Source organism: Lissotriton helveticus, chromosome 3_2, assembly GCF_964261635.1.
Source record: "Lissotriton helveticus chromosome 3_2, aLisHel1.1, whole genome shotgun sequence".
In the NCBI taxonomy this organism is placed as follows: Eukaryota; Metazoa; Chordata; class Amphibia; order Caudata; family Salamandridae; genus Lissotriton; species Lissotriton helveticus.
Window position 1 is genome coordinate 310795277 of NC_136062.1, and position 26016 is coordinate 310821292.

The following is a 26016-nucleotide window of genomic DNA, read 5'->3' on the forward strand; positions in this document are numbered from 1 at the left end:
TCCCCCACATTAGAAAGACCAGAATGGGTGGCCACTCCTTCTCCTTCCTCGCAGCCTGAGCCTGGAACGCCCTGCCGGTCCACCTCAGACAGACAACATCGCTCCCCATCTTCGCAAGAAACCTCAAAACCTGGCTCTTCAACAGACCCCCCCCCCATTTGATGGACTGGAGCCTGCTAACCCCCCCCCCCCCCCCCTCCACCCCCCAGCGCCTTGAGACCCTTGCGGGTGAGAAGTCGCACTTAACAAACGCCTGATTGATTGATTTAACCTTAGTCAGCAAAGCAAAATATGAATGCTACCTGAATGGAACTTCAGTCGAAGAAGAAAGAGAATAGGCCATTGGGCATGCAAGCAACATACTGCAAGAAGAAAAACGTACACTAAGGAAAGCAAAAGGTGGGGGGCAAAACTGTAAAGTCACATCAAATATAACATATTGGACTAAAGATCGGTCAGAAATGGATTCCAAGCCTATTTACAAAAAGAAATGTCAAACAAGAGGTAAAAGAGTTAAAATTCTCAAAATGAAAACTGGCCTAGCATGTAAGACATTCCAAAAAGTGTTTGGTCACTGCTGTAACCATGTTCATGCCTTCAAGTTTGTAATACAAGAACTACACTTACCCTTCTTGTCTTTTTGCAGAATTAAATTATTATAGCCTCCCGCTTGCGCACTGCCACAAGGTAAATGGATTTACAATGTGCATACCTACAGCTAGCGCACTGCATTATCTGAGAATCAAATGATTCTTATTTTTTCTTTTTCAGGCAGTGGCGTAGCTAGGAAGGTGGGGGAGGGGTGATGTGCCCCAGGTGGCACTCTTTTTCAGGGCAGCGGTGGTGAGAAAGTTGGGTCTGTGACTACCATCCCCGTTCTTAGCTGAACTGGCAGCAAACCTAGGGGCTGCCCTGGGTGGCAGTAGTTGTAGCTACGCCACTGTTCTCAGGTGGTGCTGACTGGACGTGGCCTGAAAAGCTAGCTAGGTGGTGGAGTGAAGAGCACAAAGTCCAATCCAAAAAAATGGCCATGGCCTGAGTACACATTGTATCAGAAACACTATATCCATGGGACTCATTTTGAAAGGTAATCGTTACGTTTGGATCAGTGGTAACCTAATTCAATTTGTACTTTATAAATCATAATTTATATTTATAAGTATCTTTAGATTTTTCTAAGACTTTATTTGCTTGTTCCTGAATATCTATCAACTGTTCTTTAGAAGAAGGAACTGGTTCAGACAGAGACTAATCCATCAGTGGGAGGTGAAGCTCTTCTCACCACTGGTCCTGTGTACTCGTTCAGAAAGGTAACTATAATGTTTGGATCAGCAGTAACCTAATTAAATTTTGACTTTCATATATTACTCAAAGTGAATATCAACATATAGTTAGAATTAATACAATAGGGAATCTTTCATTAGGTTTTGATTGTAAATATTCTCCTGTAAACATCGTTTTTATGTAGGGACATGACACAATCAACTTCTTTGTGACAATATCAGAGATGGCACAGTGCCGGAAAAAAGGTGAAAACGTGACATATATGGCTAAAAAACTGCATTACCAATCCCTGGTTTATATAGTAATCTTTACAATTTCCTGTTAACTCTTCACAAGTGTTCCTAATAGGTAATCATCCTTATAAATTAAGTGATTTTTTGTTGATGTTTCAACCCATAGGTCATTCATAGGATCGTATCAGGAAATGTAATCTGATTGTTGTAAGCATCGAGAGAATCATCATCAGAGAAAATTAAATAGTTTAAGTTCTGCAACTTAAGGTTCAATTAGTAAAAATCTGAAACCCCTTCCCACACAAGTTACTCGAGTTCAAAGATGTCTGGGCAATAAAAAGTCTCTACACTTTGTCTCTAATATCCCGGCCCAGATGTGCTTCCTTTGTTCACCACTGTGCCTGCTCAAGGACACTTATAAACTTTTTGGTGATCGTACGAGAACTTCAGCACCCCAATATGTGGTAGGTGAGAAGGTACGTTACTAACAAAAAATTTCATTTAAGACACCTTTTATACTCCAACCTAAGTTTGTGAGTCCATTTGAAATTGGAAATATTGCGAATCCAGTTACCTATGATTTGAATTAACTTAGTCTATGAAAAGCCACCTAGTTTTTCCAATATCTTTGTTAGAACTCTGATATGCAAAAACAAAACATGTTCTTGTCTTTGGTAACGCTCCTTCTGGTGGATACTCTATCTTAGTGCAGATTCCTCCATTTAAATATTCCTGGGTGCCAGACTTGATCTGGAAACCTTCCCAGCACTGCTCCCTAACTCTTGCTCTGGTCCCATTTGCCCCGATGTTGGCTAAGTACTGCCACAGACGTGACTGAGTGGAGCTACATATAAGTGCCTCCCCTGCGCACATTTTCAATTTTTTATCTCTTTGCATTTCCGCGCCCAAAGACGAGAAGTGTAGATCAATTGTTGGTGACAATGTGTTGATCTGTAACCTGGAACGGCAGTGAGAAATTTTCTACAGGATAGGGTATCCAGCAGAAACAGCAATACCGAATGTAAACAACTTGTACTTCTAACTACGAACTAAATATCCATCTATTGAATAGATACCTAACTAGTACCTTCTCAAGGTGGAGGGTCTGTGGTGTGGACTTAAATCCGTCCTGGAAAATCGAGTGGGTGAAGTTACCCTCCTGCTGGAGCTGGCTTTCATAGCAATAGCGCTTTGTGAATGCAAGTACTAAAGCCTATGTTGCTGCTTGGCAGATGTCAACAACAGGTACTTCCAATGCCAGGGCCGCTGTAGCATCCTTGGCTCGGTTAGAAAGCCGTCCGAGGGTTGCTTCTTGACCAGGAAATGTTAGATTTTGGTACAGAGGATTATCTGTCTTGGCAAAGGCCTCTACTGCACTGTCTTACCCTTCTTTGCCTCTTAAAGTCTGATAAAGATATGATTGGTCAACCAATGGTCTTTCAGGCAATCCAAATAAAAATTCAATTATCTCTAAGCCAAGGCGAGGGAGCAACCCCTCCCTTTTTGAGGGCTGACGTTCCACATTCGGACCGGAGGGACACAAGTAGGTGCCTAAAAGAGGGAGGTATCCTCGAAGCAAATTGTACTGGGATACTGAACCCCTCCGAATCCATGGGGCAAATTTAGGTCCCATGACATGAACCACGTGTTTGGATTAAATACGTAGGTATTACTGCATGCACTTATTATAGCTTGCTGCAATTTAATTTAAATTAACTTATCTTATTGAAAATAACTCATCACTGAGCCAAGGAGTGGCGAACACAGGGCTGGTCCCTGTGTAGTCCCGAAGAAGTGCTTGGGGTATGCACGAAACATGTTGACGATAGGAGTTGATAGGTACACCTTGACACATTACGTTTAGGGCGCCCTATTTTTCCACCCCGTTTTTAATACTACCACCTAGAGGCAGGAATAAAGTTTATTGTAAACCTACTGGGCAGGTATTTTTAGATACATCACATAGTCCACTCCACAATTACAGATGCATCACACATAGTCTTTGAAAGTGCTCCTACGTAACCCGCAAGTCGTAGCACGCCCCAACCCGTAGAGGACTGGGATGGCCCCAATGATGAAGCATGTCACCGTGGGGCAACCCTGGTGAGTGAGGGGACACCTAAAAAATGAGCAATTTCTCCTTTTTTTACCTAATATGAATTTCCCATGACCGACCCCATTGAGTGTTGTGTATGGTTCATAGTAACTAGCAAGGCTCTCAGGAATCTGGTAACAGAGACCATTTGTTGGTTCCACAAAGGAAGTCAGTAATGTTATCCACAAGCCACCCCCTGCAAAGCATATTGAGGGGGCCCCCTCTGTACCCACTCAGGGGTGGACAGGCCAGGGGACTGTGTTGAGAGGGCCCCTTGGAGCTCAGGAGCCACCACGGGCCTGCGGAGGCCTTTGTTACGCCACTGCTACATGCAGAGCATCAAAGCACCCAATCTTTTAGGATAGGTACAAAGAGTCCAAAGATAGGTGCCAGAAAAGTCTAGCACAACCATTCTTTGTATCAAAAAGTTGCAGGCTTTGTTGTGACGTGGTAAATTAGGACAAACATTCAACATATTTAAAACACAATGAGTTTTTGAAAAGGAAGTTGATTACTGTATCTTGCAGTTAAAGGGCCAGCACACTTGAGATATAGGCTCCCTATTTTTAGGTTTTACCAGTATGGACTACATGAGCAAATGGGGTAGCCAATCGCTCTAAACAGACTACTTAAGTGCCAGGGTTTATTTTGTATCCCAGGTACCGGTATCCCAATCATTTGGAAATACCCTTACAAAGGCGGACAGCTCAGAACTGGACATTTGGGCTCAAGATTTCTGGACCTGTGAGTCTTGTTCAGAAATACGGCCAGCAAGCTAAATTTAAAGAGCTATATATCCTAGCTGTAAACTTTAGCTAGAGGTTCCCTACTCGGGACAAAAGAGGAAGGAGGCGTAGTTCCTAGGGAATAGTGTTCAAAGTGTAATACACCGGCTACTCTTCCTCAACGCTATTGAGGGATGAGAAGCACAGACCAGACACTTGCTATTCTGTGTTATCGGCATATTTTGGGATTTTTCTAGTCCACCGGACCAGCTTCTCCATCGAAGATAGAATGGTCTTCCCTTACAAAGGCATCACAAGTCTCTTGGTCAGGACAATGATCTGTGGGATGATGCCAAAATTCTCTAAGAACTGAGGCAACTTGCGGCGCCATGACGAGCCAAACAGCAGACACTGAAATCAGGTCAAAGCCCAACTGTTGTATTTGGCGGGAAACTGCATCATGCCACTCTACATTCATGTGAAGTGAATTGCACTATATAAGAGTGGACTAAAGGGACGAGAATTCATTTAAGTAGCTGCTCACAGGTCCAGCTATAAGCAACAAAAAACCTTCATTCAAAATTTAAGTGGCAAGTCAACCAGCAAAGGGCGTTTTGCAAGTATTCAAGCATGCAAACAGGTGGACCTGATGTGAGAGGGAATTCATATGATCCTCAAGTAATACATCTATTAAAGAAAATCCATTTGACAACATCTGGCTCAAAAGATGCAGTTTACAGTGACAACACAACTTCTTCTAGTAGGGGACAGAGACATACACTCGCAGCCTTATCCCACAAACTTGGACAATAAAGGGCAGCACTATAGAAGAACGTTAGTTATTCTTGTAGTCTTGTGTTTACTTCAGAAATAAAATCAATCCAACAAGTATAATCCCATAAATAAGATTCACAACAGCACTAAAACATTCAACTCTTCAAAAAAAAAGAAATCTCTTGTTCAAAAACAACCACAAAGACACCCTTACAGGTATGTGCACACGTTATAACAGTTAAATCAAGCAGCTTTAATTTCAGTTGCACACTGCCATCCGGACAATTCCCTCTAAGATACAGGAATTTTACAAAATCACTTGCAGGAAGTTAAAGTGAGAATGCTGTGGAGCACAGGATAAAGAGCAAAACTGTATACAGTATAATTTTGAAAGCGCAGTTATATCCCTAAGCAGATAAACCTGCAAGAACCACCTCACAGGAGGGCAATATCACAGTCCACTCCAGCCAGAAGAGAAGGTATGCACAGGTTACTTGCTGCAAAATATGGTTCTAAGGTAATGAAATATTAACCTTCTATAACCCCAGAAATTCTTTACTGCTTAACCTCCAGATCCCGTGCAGATTTAAAATGCCAAAATGCATATTATCGTGTTCTGTACAAAGCCACAAACCACTTCTGTGATCTTATTCCATAATCCTTAAAAAATAAAAAACCGTCTGTACCAACAATTCTCGTAAGTTCTGAAAGCGTGTAGAGGGTGAAGAGAAAAACAACTCACTTTTATTTCCAACTGCTTATTTTTATCAGGTCGAATTCTACCATGAACCTGAGAAAAAGGGGAAATACCAGGACCAAGTATATATTAGATGCTAATGCTCTGTGAGCCAATCCACACAGGATTCCATTACCCTCGGCACTTTGTTCAGGTAAGCTGCTTCTAGAACTATTAATATTTTGGCTTGATTAACTGATTTTAACAAGTGTTATTATAAGTATACTTTCAGGTTCTATTCAAATGGAGTTTAGACTGATGCCCTAAAAAACATAAGCTGCAATGTATTACAGACAGGAATGACATAGATCCTGCTTACAGTTAATATCAATAAGCTCCCCGATTATTCGATTCACCCACAGTTACCACCAGATGAGAACTGGCTGGAAAGGTGCTTTGTAGTCAATAGACCTGACCCCCACTAGTTCCTCAGAGGTAGTAGAGGAATTTACTGAGGTAAAATACAGATACATCGCAAACATTAATTCGACTACAGGAAGACGTTTTACTTTAAATGATCCACCATATAATAGCATGGATTTCTTGTTTTTATGCTGGACAGGTGATCAGAGAGCATGACACCCAAACACCACCACGCAGATACATAGCAGCAGTAGTGGTCAGCTTTAACTATTACAACATTGGTGAAGACTTTGAGCAACGCACACACAAAGCAAATGTCTCTCACTTTTAAAATAGGATTTATTTATTTTAACAGTCGGTGTAGCTAGTAGACCCAACACGTAGTCACTACTAATGCAGCAATCGTCTGCTTGTCACAATTGGTAGGTTATTCAATGTAGATGAAAAGAATAGACTATTCGGATGCTTTTCAGGCACACCGTCAAGAGCTCTGCCTACCAGAACTCCATTATTTCACTGCAGATAACCAGGAGATCTCTGGTGATAAGGCAAACAAAATAACATGGAACGTTGGGGGGAGGGAGGTTGGAACAGAAACAAACATGCTTGACTGTTGCGTTTACAATCAACCCAACAACAGAAGATCTTTAGAGAAAAAAATAAGGCAGGCAATTCAACAAGGCCTAGTTTGTTAATCCACTCTTCCTAAATTCCAGATCAAAATTTCTCTATGGGCAATTCTGGAAATCAATCTAAGTTGGCAGAAAGTAATCTGCTGCAAAGGCACTTGAACGCTCAGAGAACAGGACCAAAAACCCAACACTGAGGGAAACAAGAAACATAAGGCTGCATGACAAGGGGAAAAACACAGCGAGGTAAGAAACATTATTAAATCTACCAGACCAAAGTGAATAATGCAACACAAATTTAATGTAAGCACCTAAAACTCGGACAGACTGGGACTCACCTTAAGGGCTGAGGCCGGGCCTTCAGCTTCAGAGGCAGGCACGAGACAGGGCCGGGGGAAGGCAGGGCAAGGCTAGCCAGGCAGACAGGGGCTCTAGTAATAATTTAAATTATGGCCCGTGAGTGACGGACGATCCTTCACAGTCTCTGTCGTGGCTGGGTACTGGGATGCCCCACCTCACAAGTCACGCGCACTTTAATTGCATGACAAATTCAATGGAATGGGTCACCAGCCCCACCCTGGACTTGCACAGACGCGGAGACAACGGCGCACTGCGCACCCACTCACCATCATAGCTGCCAAGGTTTCAAATCGCTATGATAGACATGTTCATAATTTCAGTATCATTATGAGTGACATTACAAGGACAATGAGTGATACTTTGTCACAAGCAAAATTAAGCAATGAAGACCAGGGAAACACCTAAATATCAGAAAATACACCAAATTGAGTAACAAGAAAGACTAAGAAGAACTTAGAACTTCTACAAAGCACTTGAAATGAATGGAAGGGCAGAAAAGGCACACTTGTAGCCTAGGGGTCACAGCCTGGCCGCAGGCTGTAATTTATTTTACAAAAAGACACACAAATAAAAGAGTAAGTTGCACAGCCTTACTAGTCCTATAAGCAATTATCACATAATTTGTGGCACAAACAATGTTTACTTAGTTTAATTAGAATAAATACAAAATACACTTTACCTGAGCTCACCCTCTCTTGAATTCCCTGGGAGAGCGGACTGAGGCCTTAGAAAAGGTGGTAAGTGTTACCTCAGAGGGGGCTTGTGCGGATGTAAAACAATTGAGACAGATAAAAAAATAGTCCTGGAGGCAATGGAGAGACAGGAGAGCAAGCCATGAAGAAATATCCTCCGGATATTAAATGTTGCAGAGGGGGCAAAGGGAAGTGGCATAAAATTATTTGTAATCAAACTTACTGAAGCAGTGTTGTCTGTCGATACGGGGATAGACTGGAGCGGAATGAATTTGGCAAAAGAAAATCAGAGAGTACACAGAGCCCCGTTTATGGCACATGCACCACGTAAAAAACCACAAGGATTTTGATAAATTTCTTGATGTATACAACAAGATTAAAATCCTTTGAGTTGCCTTGAAAATAGGAGTCTTGAGAGAAAAGGGGCAGACCTTTATCATCAGGTCAAACGTGTCAAGAGAGACTCAGGCCTGTCAATGGGAACGGGTAAAGTGAATATAGAATTTAAGAGTTTTGGGGGTGACTGCAAGAGTCTCTTTCCCTGCAATTTTAAAAGGCTTGGATAATAATACTTTGTACAACTTTAGAGTTCCAGGAGAGGTGAATCAGTTATTATACAATTAAAACAGAAGAAGGGATTGTAGAGGAAAGAGGTGAGCTCTCTGAGGGTCGGATTTTTTTTTAAAGTTATTACCCTACACCGTGGCTCAAAAGCTGACATGAGTAATGTCATTGGGGAAGATGGGAGTGTTCCCCAGGGAGGGCGTGGGGGTGGTAAAGGGAAAGAGAGGGGCTGGTTTGGAGAACAGCAGGTGAGGAGCAAAGGTAGAAAAATAAAAAAATAAAAGTCCTTGTATCACCACTACAGCATGGAAAATACTTTTATTTGATCTGGTAAAATCATAAAAAGAGTGGGACATACCACCATGATGAAAACGTCACAAAACAGGTACAGATAAAAATGACATTAAAACATTTTTAGTTATCGTAACCCTCGTATGGAATGGAACCAAAGAGCAGCGGATTATGATAACAGCAATGTAAACATGTCCATGGTTTCTGGTGAACTTAAAATGTTGATGCCAACGGAAGATGGAGAGGGAGCGAAGTTCAAAATTGTTATGCATCATTTTCTGTCCAGTTTCTTAAGTCACTATATTTTCATATCCTGGAACATTTACAGGTGAGATCATGTTTGTGCCTAGGGCTTGTCATAGAAAGGGGCTTTGGAAGAAAGGGAGTACATACACAGGTCTGAGAAAGAATTAGGCCGGATACTTTATACCCTACCGCCAAGCCATTCTTTCCAGGATTTTGTGCTGCTTCTTTTTTTTCTAATTCTTGTGTTGCTAGGGACAAAAATTTGACGGTGTTGCAAGACAGTTGAACTGAAGAACCGCTGAGGCATTTTATGACGGCCGCTCTGCAAGTCCGGATTTGAGTTTCTCTTAGGATTGGCCTTAAAAATGACATCCTTATGTTATGTAGTGCCGGACAGATGCATAATAGATGTAGTAGTGACTCTGCTCCGTTGCCGCAGAGGCGGCAGTCCAGGGATGGCCAGGTCTGTAGTCATTTTGGAGTGAGATCTTTGTTGGAAAACGAACCCAATGTCAATAAGGTCAATTTCCGCTTGTAGAGGTCTCTGAAGCATTCTTGCGGATAGGGCTGTGGTTTCATATGCTTATAGGATGGAATCACCGACCATGCATGACTTTTATCGGCAAAAATGGTTTAATCGTATTGAAACGATAATGTTTTTATTGATTTGTTTGTTATTTTTTTTAAAACAGGGTATGACATGGGTGTTTGCCAGGCTTCCTCCAGATTTAGCGTTTGAAGCGCTTGTTTCAAAATTTGGCCATTTGTTATCACCACTAAATAAATAGGAGAAGATAGAGTTCCTTGCAGGCTAAATGAATAATAAAGATGGGGTTCCTGCTTGCCGTTCATGAATTGAGATGTTAATGGCAATAACTATGCTTCAGGAGACGCATCAGTTGAGGGATGAGTTATTAGTGCTTTGTAGGTGGCATACTTGGTTTGTACCAAGTTTTGGCACATTGCAAAACTTCTGTGCAAGGGGAGTAATGATTATCATAAGGAAACGCGCGTGTTGAAATTTTGAATTATTGGAAGGACTCAGGTGGCATGTGGGTCATAGTTAAAGCCAGGTTAAGGGCAAAATATTTGCTTGAGTTGGATATTATTATAAATGGGGCTTCTTGTTGGCTAGGGTATGCACCTAAGCCTGGAAGAACATGCCACGCTAGTCAGGGTAAGGGAGTTATACACCCAAGATATCCCCTGCTCAACACCTTGGTAACATGGCAGAGCAGACAAGCACACAGAAAATACACCAAAAAAGAGACTCCACACAAAGTTATATAAAAATATCTCATATATCGCATATAAAACACATAGACCATATTCACATAAATCACTTACCAACTAGGAAATTGTCATAACATCACATAGATGAAAAATCACTTTGTCAACTATGCACTTGTCATCCCATCACATTTAGTGCAATAAACCAAATACTTTGCAGTGTGCACATGTCATAAAAGAATTATGAAAACAACATCTTTCACCATCACTGTAGATAACATGCAGTTTCTGGAAATAACACGTGTTATGCTGTCTTAGTAAGGCATAAGAATGACCTACATCCATACACCAGGGCATGAACATGCAGCAGTTAGATCACGCATGAATCACTAACCATCATTGCACAGAAATCTCCAGTAAATGTAAGTTAAGGAGTTGTAACCCTTAAAGGTCACAGGAGTATACCTGTGCACCTACTACGGGTATTAAGGTATTTTTGTAGAGCTTTCGTGCTAGCAAACACAACAGGGGTCCTCCGTCGAGGTTTACCCCTTATGGCAAGTCTGGTCAATGCCCCCAAGGTAGGTGATACAGCAGCTGCCAGGTATTGTGCGGTGTGGCTGTGACTGAATCCAGAAGGAGGTTGGGGGAGGACACACATACGCCTCCCATCGGTGGGTAACCCTGTGCCTGGGGACAACTCCAAGAAAAGCTGCCCACATCCCTGCAGTGCAGCTGAGGGCCCATGTACACAAATACTGCTGAGAATACTGTGGGGACCTCTCCAGGTCCTGTGCGCCCGGCTACGGCGGAGGCTGTAACTGGATCCACCCTATACCTATGGTGCTGCTCATGGACGCCGCGAAGTTGTGGAGAAGGCGGGTGTGTCTGCCGGTGTCTCCTTGATAAGGCGTCCGCTGGGCAATGCCAATGGCTTCCCTCCTGATGCCCAACAGCTGCAGAGACTCCGGGCCAGAATTCTTGTACCCCCAGTAATTGGGTGGGGCTACTCTCCACTACTGTGGGTTTCTTGGCAACAGCTTAGGGCGGAGCAGCATTGGACCATGCCGAGGTGGCCCCCAATTTTTCTGTCCCCTCACGTTGGTCTACTGCCAATCACAGAGGCTCTAATGAGGACACCAATAAAGCGTTCACTGCACACTTCTTGCAGGCATCCTTTTCACGGTGAGAAACAAAGCACTCCACACGTTGGACTGCAAAAAAAACGAGCTCCACACATTTCAAGGGCAGCCCTCCTCTCACAGCTACCAGGCCTCCTTCCAGGCAGGTTACTCTTAGATCCAGCCACAAACTTTCCTTTTACCTCACTGAGACTTCCCACAAGAGGCAAGCACACACAAGCCCATGGTGATTCTTCATAAGCAGGATACCACAACAGGGCAAAAGAGTCAGTCCTTTTCATCCACTACTGAACGAAGCAGCAACTGCAGGCCAACAACCCACCCCTCACATAGAAAAGGCAGTGCTCGTGACTCAGCTCTTCATTTTGGCAGGGTCCTCTTGTTTCCAGAAGTTATCTAAAGTCCTGGGATTTAAGGTCTCATACTTATACCCCATTTTCTCATTGTTCTCTTTGCTACAGAGTCTTTGAACTCTAAAACAGTGCTGTCCTCCATGGTCCAGCATGACCATCACAGGGGGTATGGACAGCATTGTACAAAGGAGAAACAGCCTATTAAGGTGCTAGTGAAACTCCTCCCACCACTCTAAATGCAGGCCAGGTCTAGTTAGTCTAGCGATGTGTCACCCAGACAAGGCAGGACACACCTCAAACCCCCTTGTGACTATCTAGAGGGAGTGAACATCCTCACCTCCTGTCACTCCAAAACCAGACGGTGAATACACAACAAGGAGAGGCACACGGAATGGTAAAGCAAAAAAATGCCCAGCTTCTAAAAGTGGCATTTTCAAACACACAATTTTAATACCACCTTCACTAAATGGTGTGTTATTAAATTTCGAGTTCAGAGAGTCGAAACTTAAGCTCTCTATCATGTTCCGATTTAAAGTTACACATGTAAAATGTTACAGTGCAGCTCAAATGATAGCCTATTGGACAGACAGCCTTTTAACTGTGAAACACAAATACACAGTATTTAACTATCAGGACATGTAAAACACATCAGCACATGTCCTACCTTTCACATACACTGCACCCTGCTCATGGGGGTACATTGGGTCTACAGAGGGATGCCTTAAATGTAAGAAAAGGAAAGGTTGGGACTGGCAAGTGGGTGCACTTGCCAGGTCAACATGGCAGCTTAAAACTGCATGTGCAGACACTGCAGTGGCAGGTCTGAGTAACATTTACAGGGCTACTCATGTGGGTGGCACAACCAGTGCTGTAAGCCCACTAGCAGCATTTGATTTACAGGCCCTGGGCACCCACAGTGCACTTTACTAGGGGCTTACCAGTAAACCAAATCTGACAATCATGGATGACCAAACATAATCACGATTTACACAAAGATCATATGCCCTTTAGCAGTGATCAGCCGTGATAAAGTGCCCAGAGTCTAATAGCCAACAAAAACAGGGTCAGAAAAATAGGAGGCAAAAGGAAAAAAGTTTGGAGATAAACCTGCAAAAAGGGTCAGATCTAGCAGACATTATGGTCCAAATGTGGACGATCCAAATCCCCTGAAGGATATCATTATGAAAGTCATAGAATTTAATTGCCCTTTAATTTTGGATGGAGATTTTAATATCCTACTAGATAGTACTTTGGATAGGATGACTAAAAGGAATGTAGTGGGTTCTCTGAAGTCTTGAGCCTATTTATTCTGTGTAATGAAGGAATTAGGGCAGTCTGGTGTATAGAGAAGCACGTAGGGGCACACTAAGGGATACATGTTTCATTGTAAGAAGCACAGCCACTTTTATTAGACAAGTGAGAGTTGGAGAACGTTAGCAAGTTAGAGCATCAATGTTTTAAATTATCTGACCATACAGCATTGTATCTAGAATGCAGGACTGCCTGTAAGAAGGGGGCAGGGGGAGGACGCGTGATAGAACACTTTTTGTAAGGCCACACTGTAGAGGAATTGAGAAGAAGCTCTGATTTTTTTTGCTCCAAATAATGTGACAGCGAGGGTTCAGGTAGTCTGGGAATGCACACAAGGCATATTGAAGAAGACAGCTGAAAAGTCTAAGCCATCAGAGGTAGAATTGTGGTAAAGTACTACCATGGAAGGCGAGGGTCGACCGAAGCAGAAATTGGATAACAGAAATGTGGCTAGCTTAACGTGGAAGGTCGTCCCTAGATATTGGGGCTGCTCACCACAGTAATTGTTTGCAAATTATATCAGGCGAGTGTTAGAGCAGATTTGGTAGAAGTTAAACAGTGGTTAGAGAGCAAAAACTTTAACATGCTAGGCATTGAGAACAGCGAGTGCTTGGCAGAGAGAAGCAGAAACCATGGAAGCTCTAAATACATAAGAAAAAGCTGGAGTCTGGACCCGAGGGTCTCCCAATAGAAGCATACAAGGCTTTGAAGGAGACGATTACAACATATTGGAAAGGCTTATTTAATAATACTTTAGAAAGGGGAGGTAGGTTTGCCGGAACCTTAGCTGGATGCAACAATTTGTTTAATTTTGAAACCAGACAAACCCTCAAATAAGTGTGAGTCATATCGACCAATATTGTTACTAAATTGTGACTACAAGGTTTTTGCAACTGTTATGGCAAAGAGTCTGGTGAATCAGATGCATAAGTTGTTGCACGAAGATTAAAAGGGGTTTATGCCAGGAAGGTATTTTCACTAGCTCACGCACACTTTGGTTGGAGTAATAGATATTGCAAAGATGGAGAACCTGCCCTTAGCGATGATCACATATGATGCAGCAAAAGCTATTGATCAAGTGGCATGGAAATATTTAGGTCAAGTGCTGAAACATCTAGGGCTGGGCTCACTTTTTGTGGAGGTATTAAAATGATTTAAGACTCCCCACAAGCTTGGGTTCTGGTGAATGATTGCTTGAGAGTGCATGTGAGGATCAATTCAGGGACAAGGAATGATGATCCGCTATCCCCTTTGCTTTTTATCCTGTATATAGAGCCTTTTGCACAGACTTAGGCAGAACATAAATATAGTTCCTGTCTGTATAAAGGGTATAGAGAAGAAATTAGGTCTGTATGCTGACAACCTAATTTTTTTACACGTCGGATGAAAGTAAGACTTACGTTGCAATACAGCAGGAAGTGGGTTTTTTGGTACATTCTCAGGATACCAAGTGTACTCAGACAGACAGAAATAAAGGTACAGAATTGCCCCTAGGAGGGTCTCAAAAAGAAGGAATTCATCAGATATCGGGGCATTAGGGAGGTGAAATATCTGGGGAAAGGAGCAGAGACTTACCTGATTAGAGCCACTAAGAATGGTAGGAGTAGGATGGAGAAATGGAAATATTTGCCTCTAACAATTATTGGGCACAATAACCTGATCAAGTTAATGATCCTCTGAAATTTACTTTTTTGCTTGATAATAGCTCCCTTTCTTTTAACAAGCTAGGTCTGAAGACATTTCAGGGTGGGAGCAGCAGTTTTATCTGGAGTCCTAAAGGGGTCAGATATCCTGGAAAAAGCTTAGGAGGAAGGTATTTATGGGAGGCTTGGCCATCCTGAATTTTCAGCTCTATTGTTAGGCTTTTCAGCTGAAGAACCACAGGGAGCTGTTGAGGGAACCTGAAAAGAGTTGAATAGGTATGCTACAAAAGAGTCTGACTGCTTTTATAATTAACTCTGCCTTTTTGTATAAGTTTGATTCACCATAATACTTTAAAAAGATCAGATTGTAGATTTCACAAGCTGCAGCCAGGTTGTGGTATGATGTCAGATCGTATTTGGGTATCCCGTGTTACAGCTCACTGGCCCCAATATCGGATTATGCAGGTATACCGCAGTATCTGAAAGATAAACTGTGTAGTTCATTTAGAAGGGGCCTGGTTATGAGGTGGGAGGGCCTTTGAAGTGAGGGAACACCTCTATCATGGGAATAAGGGAGGGTGAGAACAAGCAACCCCTTTTCTAGGTTTATGTGCATTCAGATAACGGCATGGGTTAAACATCAGGAAGATCCTATGGTAGAACGTGTCAAATGGAAAAAGACTTGCATGACAGTGGAGTGGTGTGGCTCACTGGTTAGAGGCGGCAGACCCGGAAGCAGAGGTCGGCCTGGGGCCAGGGTTCGATTCCCGACGCGGCAGGGTCTTGGGCCAAGGTCAGTTGACTCGATAATTCTCGCCTCGGTGCCTACTCTAACCATGGATCCCACTCAGCAACTCTGGGCAATAGCTTGCTTAATCTCCACTTACGGCCCCATCAGCGCCGGGGATGCTTGTCTTCACCTAGGAGATGCCCAGGTGGGACCATCTCACAGGGAAAGCCAGGATGGGTTCCCCAGCGGTATACAGCGCCGGGACGCCCCTTTGCTGGGGCAGCTGTGCGCTTTACAAGTATACAACATTTAACACATTTAACATTGGGCCAAAGAAGAAGGAGTTTTCAAAGTGGTATTGGAACCTGGTGACAGCGTTAAAAAAAAGAGCAAATCCACTTTTCAACATTTGGAAGCGGGATTTGCCAAACCTGGAGACTGAGATGATCTGGCAAGTATCTTTAAAATTATTATATACTACTGTGAGATTATTTTCTCACCCTTCATAGATCTTCTTGCACTCCCGGAAGAATGGCACAGTTCAAGAACGAAGCGTGGTGTCAATGTCTCAGATGTGCTATGAAGGAGACTAATGACCTATACATGTCTCTGGAATGCCCAGGGCTGGCTTTATTTTGGCAAGATGCTAGTTTGCGATGTAAAAGTAAGCCCTATTCTGATTACCTTCGGAGTGGAAGGTGATACAAATAAAAGCAACCAAAGAAACACAATAAGCTTATATTTTACATAATGCTGTTTGCAAATTGAGTAATCTGCATGAAATGGACACATACGGAGCCCCCCTCGATAAATGAATGGTTAATGGTGGTGGTCTGGGTGAATACGCTGCACAGAATAAGTGAAAAAAGAAGGAGAAAATGTGGAAGCCTTTCGAATTGTGGCAATCATACTGTCAGATGACTGGAGTTCAATTATTACACCTTGCATTTTATCTTTTCAAAGTGCGAGAGTTAAGCCAGGCAGCACTATGAAAGAACAGATCTTAAGAGAAGCAAAATTTTGGGCCGGTACAAACACGAGTAAGACTCTGTTGGTGACGAGCAGACAAAAAAAAACAAGGGTTGAAAAAATGCATCAGTTTATGTCAGAAGATTACAGTATAATTATACCATCATCATAGAAGATGATATGTAGTTTGGAGGGTTGGTGCAGAACTAGATTTTTAATGCAAAAATATCAATTGATGGACAGAATGCAGAACAATGTCATACATTCACCCCAGTACAGTGATCTGGGCCTAAATCCTTTGTTTTTTATTCCTCACCATGCCATTCCAGTTTGAACCCAGCCATATGCAAATCAGTCTTGACCCTGCACCCAATGGGAAAAGTCCAGGCCGAACTGTCAGGCCAGGTCCTCCCTGGACTGGAAACAGGCATCTTAGGTGGGTTTCGGGGTATTACCCCTCATCAGCCAGGATAGCTTGACTCCAGTGGCATGGAGAGCACGGACCCACGCCTGGGCAAAGTCGTCCCACTCGGGGTAACAAATGCAAAAAGAACAACTGATGGACAGAAAGCAGAACAATGAAATACATTCACTCAATTACAGATATCTGGGCATAAATCCATCGTCTTTTTGATCACCATGCCATTCCAGTTTGGACTCAGCCATATGCAAATCAGTCATGACCCTGCGCCCAATGGGAACAGTCTAGCCCGAACTACCAGGCCAGGTCCTCCCTGGACTAGAAACAAGCATCCTAGAACCGGTTTCAGGCTTTCAGCCCTCATCAGCCAGGATAGCTTGACTCCAGTGGCATGAAGAGCACGGGATCCACGTCTGGCACACCCGTTCCACTCGGGTGACATATGCTCACTTTGCCACTGGATTCAAGCTTGCCTGGCAGACGAGGGGTGTTACCCCGAAACCGGTTCCAGGATGCTTGTTTTTCCATGAGAAATAGTGTCCATCATCTGCTTGTGTTTGTTTTGTTTGCCCTACGTTGGCAGGGTATGCCGACACGTGGGTCCCTCGCTCACTTTGCTACTGTATTCAAGTTAGCCTGGCTGATGAGGGGTGTTACCCAGAAACTGGTCCCAGGATGCTTGTTTCTGGTCCAGGGAAGACCTGGCTTGGCAACTTGGGCTGAATTATTCCCATGAGGAATAGGGTCAAAACTGATTTGCATACAGCTGGGTCTGAACTAGGGTGGCGAAGTGATCTAAAGAACAATGATGGATTCAACCCAGATCTGTGACTGGGGGTGAGTGTCTGAAAAGTTTCAGCACTCCGTCCATCATCTCCCTGTGTTTGCTTTGTTCGCCCCAAGTTGGCAGGGTATGCCCAAACGTGGGTCCTTTGCTCACTTTGCCACTAAATTCAAGTTAGCCTGGCTGATGAGGTGTGTTACCCCGAAACCGGTCCCAGGATGGTTGTTTCTGTTCCAGGGAAGACCTGACTTGGCAGTTCAGGCTGGACTTTTTACCATGAAGAATAGGATCAAGACTGATTCGCATATGGCTGGGTCTGAACAGGGGTGGCGAAGTGAGCTAAAGAACGATGATGGATTCAACCCAGATCTGTGACTGGGGGTGAGTGTCTGAAAGGTTTCAGCACTCCGTCCATCATCTCCTTGTGTTTGCTTTGTTCAAACTAGATTGTTAACCATAAGAGGTATTTGTTTTCAGATGGTGAAGATCTCATATGGTGTAGTCTGCACTTCTGTATCACAAGAGAATTAAAAGGTACTTCTTTATAGATCTATATCTCATATCAGGATACTTATCTGCAATGCATGTCTGGATTTAAGGAACCATAAATTTGACATGTATTTCTCTCCAATCTACTTGTTTGGAAATGCATTTAAACAAGGCTTGTTACCACCATTTCCCAAATGTAAAGATGAAAGGAGGCACTGTTCACACCATAGTAACAACATTATCAATAATGTTTTCCTTCTTATAAACTTTATGTGTTAGTGTAAATGTATGAGAGGGAGCAGTGATGCATGAAACATGAACACTATAGGAGCATTTAACTGAGGTGATCCAGGCTACATTCAAAATGGCCGAGACAAAGCACACCTGCCCACATAAAGTGTGAAACTCACTCCTTTTGAAGATCACCCAAGCCACTCCAGTTTCTAACTAGTTTTACAAACCACCTGAAGGCTGGTTGTTCTAAAGTTAAGGATCAATTAATAACATATGTAATTTAGTGTTAGATCTGACAACTTTTGGCGTGGTCATTTCACGAACGTTTTGCCTTTGCCCCACCTGTTCTCTGATATTCATTTTTGTTGGTATTGGGACTCTAGAACTGGTTAGCACTGCTAAAGCGCAAATAAATGTGTGTGCTTTCTCCTTTACACATGGGAAAATTAGTTTACACCCAAATGGCACATTTAATTTACCTATAAGTCATTAGTTAATTGGTACAACATGTATCTAGGGCCTGTAAATTAAATGCTAGTAGTGGGCTTGCAGCACTGATTGTTCCACCCATTTAAACAGTCCTTTACAGAAGGTCTCACCCTGTCCCTTGCAGCCTGTGTAAAGTTTTAAACTACCAACTCAACCTGGCAAAATAAACCTTTTGTCAGGCCTAAACCTCCCTTTTTAATATATATAGGTCACGCCTATGGTAGGTCCTAAATAACCAATAAGGCAGGTAGCACAGTATTTAAAAGGTAGGCCCTGTGCTATTAGGTTTTACATGTCCTGATAGTGAAGAACTCCCAAATGTATTTTTCACTACTGTGAGGATACCTCCCCAATAGGATAACAAGGGGGTACCTTATTACATTGAATCAGTGCTAACATTTGATATGGAACAGTTTCATATTTGGTGTCAAAAGAATTTTAATTTAAATCCTTGTTAGTGGTAAAGTGGGGTTTACAGTCACAATTTTGAAAATGCCACATTTAGAAAGTTTAGACACCAAGTGGTTGGGCTCTATTCGTCAGTAAGGCAGGGCCACTAAATATACTAAAATCACAATAGATGGCCAGTACTGATGTAATTATTGGCCATCTCTTGTGATTTTAGCACTTTCAGAAAGTTGGCATTTTCTTGTCCTAACCATTTGGTGCCTACAGCCTGTGTTCTGGGTCACATGAAGGTGACTAGTTGGCAGTTGGCCTTTGATATATTCCTCACAGACAGTGAGACAAATGGGGATTATGTGCTGAAAAGATGGGTAGGGGAGAGGTGTTCCCTGCCACATCTATATTTGAAACGCTGCCTCTGGCACACTCAGAAAGGAACTTGACAGCAGCAGTTTATCACCTTCGACCACTTGAGCCTGGGCAGGGGAAGGAAGTAAATTTACAGAACCAGATGTAGGGATTGCCTCCAAGTTTCACCTACTTCATAGGATGGCAGCAGGTATAGATAGTGGACAATCAGACACACTTGTCTGTATACTCCTGGGCCTATGGACATTACAGAGGAAGGACTGCCTTGTTCCCCAGAAGACTGCCCTGCTCTTTGAGGTCTGCCTTGTTTTCAGAGAACTGCTCTGCTGCTTGAGGTTTGCCTTATTTTCGAAGAAGACTATTCTGCTGCGTGAGGCCTGCCCGGCTCTCTGAGAACATAGACTGAACTTGATCCCTTTATTCCAGAGTACCAGAGTGACTCCAAGGGTTAGTTGGCTGACCTCTGTTGTGTGCTCCAGGGAAACAACAAGGTCCAGAGTCCTCGATGCAACTACCAGCACGCCTGCTGCAACCAGACCTGCCTGGACCAGCAACTGGACTGCCTGAGCCCTGCTGACATCTGCTAGAGTGATATCCTAATCCCCAAGAGTTACCTCCCTAAGTCCATTGACCCTTGGCTGGCATCAGAGTTCACCCTTCTACAAGAAAAGGAGAAATCCTTAAGTTCTGGACTTTAAGTGCCCGACTTTGAGAAGGTAACTTTTTCAGCTGGACTAACCTGGTCCCTGAACCCGACCCGTGCTTCATAGTAGACGGGTTGAAAAAGTGACTATCCCTCAGTCTAGCACAGATGATTGTGAGTGGTGCTTTGAGCTTTTAGGTGCTATACCTACCTACAAATATTACTTTGCATATCTAGTGTACTACTGATTGAGTTTTATAGTTTTTGTTCTCATTTTATTTATTAAAATGTACTCTATTTGTCTTTATTGGTTGGGGATTTGTCTTGTGTTTTTACTTAATTATTGTTTGTGTACTCAATAAATACTGTACACATTGCCTCTGAGTTAAGCCTGATTGCCTTTGTGCCAAGCTACCGGAGGACCAAGCACTTGTTAATTTAGTGACTTTTGTAGTTAACATTGAGAAGCCTTTTGATTGCTGCTTGAGAAGGGTTTCACCCCACACAAACAATAACCCAATCTTAAAGAGTGCCGAACGTTGATATAGGGCCTCTTTATTGGTGCACCCGATCATTCTGTAGAGCAAAGTCTACAGTTAATAAGTACATAAAGAATGTCATTCTTTTTTTAGATGCGCTGTTAGTTAAGTCAAAATCCCTAGTCACTAAATTACCCAAAGTACATGATTTACTTAGAGAAACAATGAGGTGTGGCAGTTTTCAAGAAACTGAGTGACCTCCTTTAAAATGTACAGCACAGATTCCAGAATGGTAGGTTTCCTCCCATGCACTGTATTGTTTTCTATCGGGAGTCGTTCCAATTCCCACCATTCAATGGTCTGCAGCAGACTAGTCCTATGCATCCCATAGAGATGCTGAAACAAGATTCCTCATTTTCTCATTTTTTTGCCACCTATTTTTCTTCTTTTTCAAAAAAATTTGGTAAATGTCATGTGCTAATGTGGCCACTTTGTGGGTAACACTGTGACAGATTTTATCTAACAGTTGGAAGTATATTAAAAAAACTCATTAAATCAAACTCTGAGGCAACATTCCATTTAAGTCAAAGCAAACACAAAAGGTAATTCTGGACCAGCCATGGGCTGGTAGTTTAATTCTTATATATTTATGTTACTTTTACTAGGTGCTGCATTTTTAATACCACACAGATTTTTTTCATGCATCCGCAAACTTTTTTAAAATCACACATGCTCGTTAGAAAGGTGTGTTAATATTGGTGAATGTGATGTCAATGTACACCATGATATATGCACGCATAAGAACATTAATACCAGTAAATGCAATTTCAATGTACGCCATAATCAATGCATGCATAGCAATGTCAATACAAGTAAAAAGTATGTTGATGTACATTATGTCAAATGTACGCATAAAAATGAGAATGCCAATAAATATGATATTAATGACCGCCATGTTATATGTGCACGTAATAATGAACTTGATTATTGCTTTTGAATTCACCTGGGAAGACCTCCACATCAACCCCTAGTCAGAGATATGTGGTAAGACAGGCCCTGCCTCCCGATTGATAGGTCACAGGTGCGGTTACACTTAGCCCAAAGACAAACACGCAAACAGGGAAAGCCCCGATTGATCCCTCAGGTAGGCTATTACACTACAAACACGTCTGAGGAGATTGGCCCCAATAAAACGTTTGTCTAAAGTTGGGTGTTCCCGAAATACCACAAAGTCAGATGCCACATGTAGTTAGGAAAACTCAGCCAATCAGAACATAGCATGCCAACCACACACAGTGATCAGGCGCTCCCCATGCGGACATCTAGACACATACACACTGGCCCACACAAGCTCTCCATGAGGTCGAGAGTCACCGGTGCTCCCCATATCAGATGGTTGTATTTATGGTTCATGACTAGGCCTGGATCTTCATGCTTTCTAAGAATGTGTAATCGTTTTATTGTACCTCAAGAACTGTATATATTACCAACCAAAACGTCTGTACATTCAGACAGACTCTGTTGATGCTCTCCGTGCCGCTACGTTTAATTAAACCTACGCGTAACTGTTTGGCCAAACTCCTTTTGCCTTTTCATTTTTTAAAGGTATATTCTTACCCGAGCAACAGGTGCAGTATAAATAATGGTGTTGAAAATCGAGAAATGCCCGTATGCATCTTACCTTGAATTCTGGGAGCCACAGATAGCAACCAATAGCCTGAGTGTAGCATTTCAACAAGCCACCGTGGCCGATTATGTTGCCCATGACGACTTAAAAGTAAAAAGACTATTTTTGTTTAATTACATTGTATTCCTCAAATCGTTTTTCTGAAAATAATAACACAGAACAACCTAAAAAAAAAGACCAAATGTGTCCGATCTGATATGATGACATTTATCAAGAGCAGTGATGGCCCACAGAATCCCTCTGGTTCTCACAGTTCATGTTTTACTGTGGAAGATACACTCCACAGCTCATTCTGTGCAGAATGTCTTATCAGGCTAATTTGTATTATCAAAAAAGGGAAGCTTACAAAATAAAAAAAAACCGTGACATCAGATAGGGATAGGCAGGATTAGATGCTACACGATTTCAAGAACAAATAGATCCCTCTGGGATTTGGGGGATTAATATTTCCCCTCTCAGACACTGTTCAGAATTAATGAGCATACCTGCAACAATGCTGGCAAGCTGCTGGGTCCTGGTGATGGGGTAGATGCTGCGTGCCTGAACGATGGCTGAAGCTATTTTCTTGGCGTACCTCTCCTCCCCGTATGTTTTCAGGATGGACGCAAGCGCGTGTTGATCTAAAGCGTTCACAACATCAGCCGCGGTGGGCATGTCAGAGTACCTACGCACAAGGAAAGCCAATTAGTCCACTGACGTCAGGTTTCATTGACAAGAGGTGAAGCTTCATAGCACGGAGGCATAAAGCCAAATCCGCGAATCTCTAGCGAGCGCCTTTGAGGTTTTAAAATAAGCGACAGCCATCCCCTGCAACAGAAATAGATTCCACTTCTTTTAAAGAGCTCACAATACTTAGAATTGTCTAAGAGCATTTAAATAGGAAAGAACCTCAAAACAATAGCTTTCATCCTGAAAATGTGACTGTAGTGACCAACATCTCTATATAAAGCCGAGAAACTTCACAGTAATCTGATGTAAACATTACTAAAGCATTCACACATCTAGAATTAAAAGGCAAGAAGTGTTATAAACAATGTTTAACCTGTTCAAAAGTTTAGACGTACATTGTACATAGAATGCATTTTTTATACAGTCACACACACACACACAAGTATTATAGATTTGTATATACACACACACCTACACAAATATAGAGTGAGCGAGACAGCCATTGAGGGGGTACATAGTCATAAATTCGTGCATGCAGATGTGTAGTATGTGTAATAGTAGGATTACTTACTTGTGCTTTTCATTACTCCAACTCTCCCTTCCTTGTCCCAGAATTTACTCTGAGGAGGATGTGCTACCTTCTCTGATTAGGCATTCCCTGCCTTGTTGGTTCATACTGCATACTGGTGTACACTTATGGAGACATTGTGCCTAGGTACACAGGCATATGCACAGGTGTTGTGGGTTGGTTCGACCAGCTTATGTTCCTTTTCTAGCATGTCCTCCTGATGGTGATATGTGACTAAGGTAACAAGGGCCCGGCTCTTGGCAAGGCTGACGTGAGGGGCCTAAATGTGGTAGTCCGTCCTGCCTCATTGGCTTACTTGCAGAGCATGAACATTGTTGATGGACATTCAGGTATGTGTCCAGGGCAGTGTTGTGGCCCATCTAATGTTCCCTACTGTGCCAGCCCTCCTGCCAGAGACGTTGCCGTGGGTGCAAGGGTCCTAGTACACAGCATGGCGGATGAGGGGGCCGTAGTCACAAGAAGCACACCATTAATTGCATGATTTAGCATGTTATGAGAGACTCCAGAGTAACCAGATGACAAAAATCATAGACGAGTATAAGGAAAAGTTAGAGGCACGGAGACATAGGACCACTAGTTGCAACAGCACCACATGCCATGATGCCTACCATTTACTTCCTACTGAAAGTCCACACAAGAGGTAGGAATTGGATAGTTGACTTAACTAGGTCTCTATCTGGGAAAACTATCATCTACAGTGAACTTAAGTTCCTACTGATGTGATACCACCAACACCCCGAGGCAATCGCAGAACCTTCCTTGGCAAAAACACTTAGATAACACGTCCCGGTCTCAAGGAAGTATTTAATTAACATGAAGACTGTCACCGAATGCAATGTGTACAGCCCCAAAAAACATATGCCAATAAGTAACAACATCTAAAAACATTTATAGGGGAAGGGAGGTAACAGTTTTGCTTTGGTGAAACAAAATTATGCTAATTTCTTTCAAAGCTCATTTGATGTCTCCTTGAAGAAGTGAAATTGGTTCACGAAAGCTAGCTATTAAATTACTTTGTTAGTCAAATTAAGGTATTGATTTTTCACTTTCTTCCGATGATATGTCTACGTTTGAATATATGGAACATTATAAGGCTGTTGTAACTCAACAACGAGTTTCGTGACCATGTAAGGGAATAAAACCAAAGAGCAATGAAGGGTTTTGGCTCCAATCAGTAAGGCTGAGCCCTATTCAAACAATACAACATCACAATGCCAGTACTGATACTCATTTCGCTATTTCTTGTGGCGCATAGAAGTAAATCAATGTCACCCTTAACACTTAATTCCAAATAGAATTTAATCAAAATCGATTAAAAAATTCACATGTATTAATTAAGTGAAGAAAATTTGATCAATCTAAAATTTTTCTTTTTAAATGCACACCCAAACAGTGACCGAACCTTATTTATACAAAACAAAAGTCAATAATCAATTTCATATTTCCAAAAACGCTTGCACCCAGACTTTAAACTCTCTTTCAATCCCATTCAAACATATCCCATCAAACATTCATCCAAACCACTATCATTCCAGCATACCAACACTCAAACTCTTTTCAGTACTTCATATTTATATACATCAAACAATTACAAACAAAAGCCAAATTTCAAAATTTCCTCCCAAGTGCAACCCTAACAAAATATACACTTCATTATTATACACAGCCAATTACAGGTGCACAATTAAGGCATTCATTTATACACTTGTTTGGCTAGAAAAAAAGTCAACACGTTTCGAAACCTGAATTTTCTGCTTTGGGGTTCTCCTCAGGACCAAAAAGCTGGAAAAAAGAAAAGACAACCATGTCTTATTAGTTACCAACTCCTATTTTGATTAAATTCTGTTTGGAAATAAGTATTCAAGGCGACATTCATTTACCTCTATGCGCCACAAGAAATAGGGTATCAGTACTGGCATTGTGATGTTTTTTGTTTCATGTAAGGGAATAAGCATGACATGAGTTCATATGGCAGAGCGTGATTACGTGAAGGCAGCGATTGGGGCTGAGTACTTCAGAGAATGTGATACTGAGTGTGTTTCTGTTGAGTCCAGCAGCGGTCAGCCGTGTGTGGAAACAGATGCAGGCTGTGGTGACCTGTGCACGAGTCGTGGGTACATGCGGGTGGACAGCGTTCACCCACTTCTTTCACAGGGTGGACACAGTCCACCCTGCCAGGAAGGTAGGCCCCTCTGAAAAAGATGCTGAATTCGTCCTGGTGTCATTTCCAAACACTGGGACACTTTCAGCAACGCCTGCACGTTTCCTGCTTTCCATCGGAAACAATGTGCAGGTGGGACGGGATGGGGCTCTCTTATTTCTGACTCCTAGGCCCATTACAAAGGAAGTATATGAGGGGTCATCAGGCCTCCTTTTGTTCAAGTCTCC

General features: G+C 42.5%; 1 protein-coding gene across 1 annotated transcript in view; it reads right to left on the reverse strand.

Moving 5' to 3' along the window:
- METTL15 (methyltransferase 15, mitochondrial 12S rRNA N4-cytidine) overlaps positions 1 to 26016 on the reverse strand; it is a 971710-nt gene that overhangs the window by 145113 nt on the left and 800581 nt on the right. The window contains exon 5 of the mRNA XM_078684202.1: positions 22856 to 23034. Within this exon, the coding sequence (XP_078540328.1) occupies positions 22856 to 23034 (179 nt within the window). The remainder of the gene's footprint in view (positions 1 to 22855; positions 23035 to 26016) is intronic.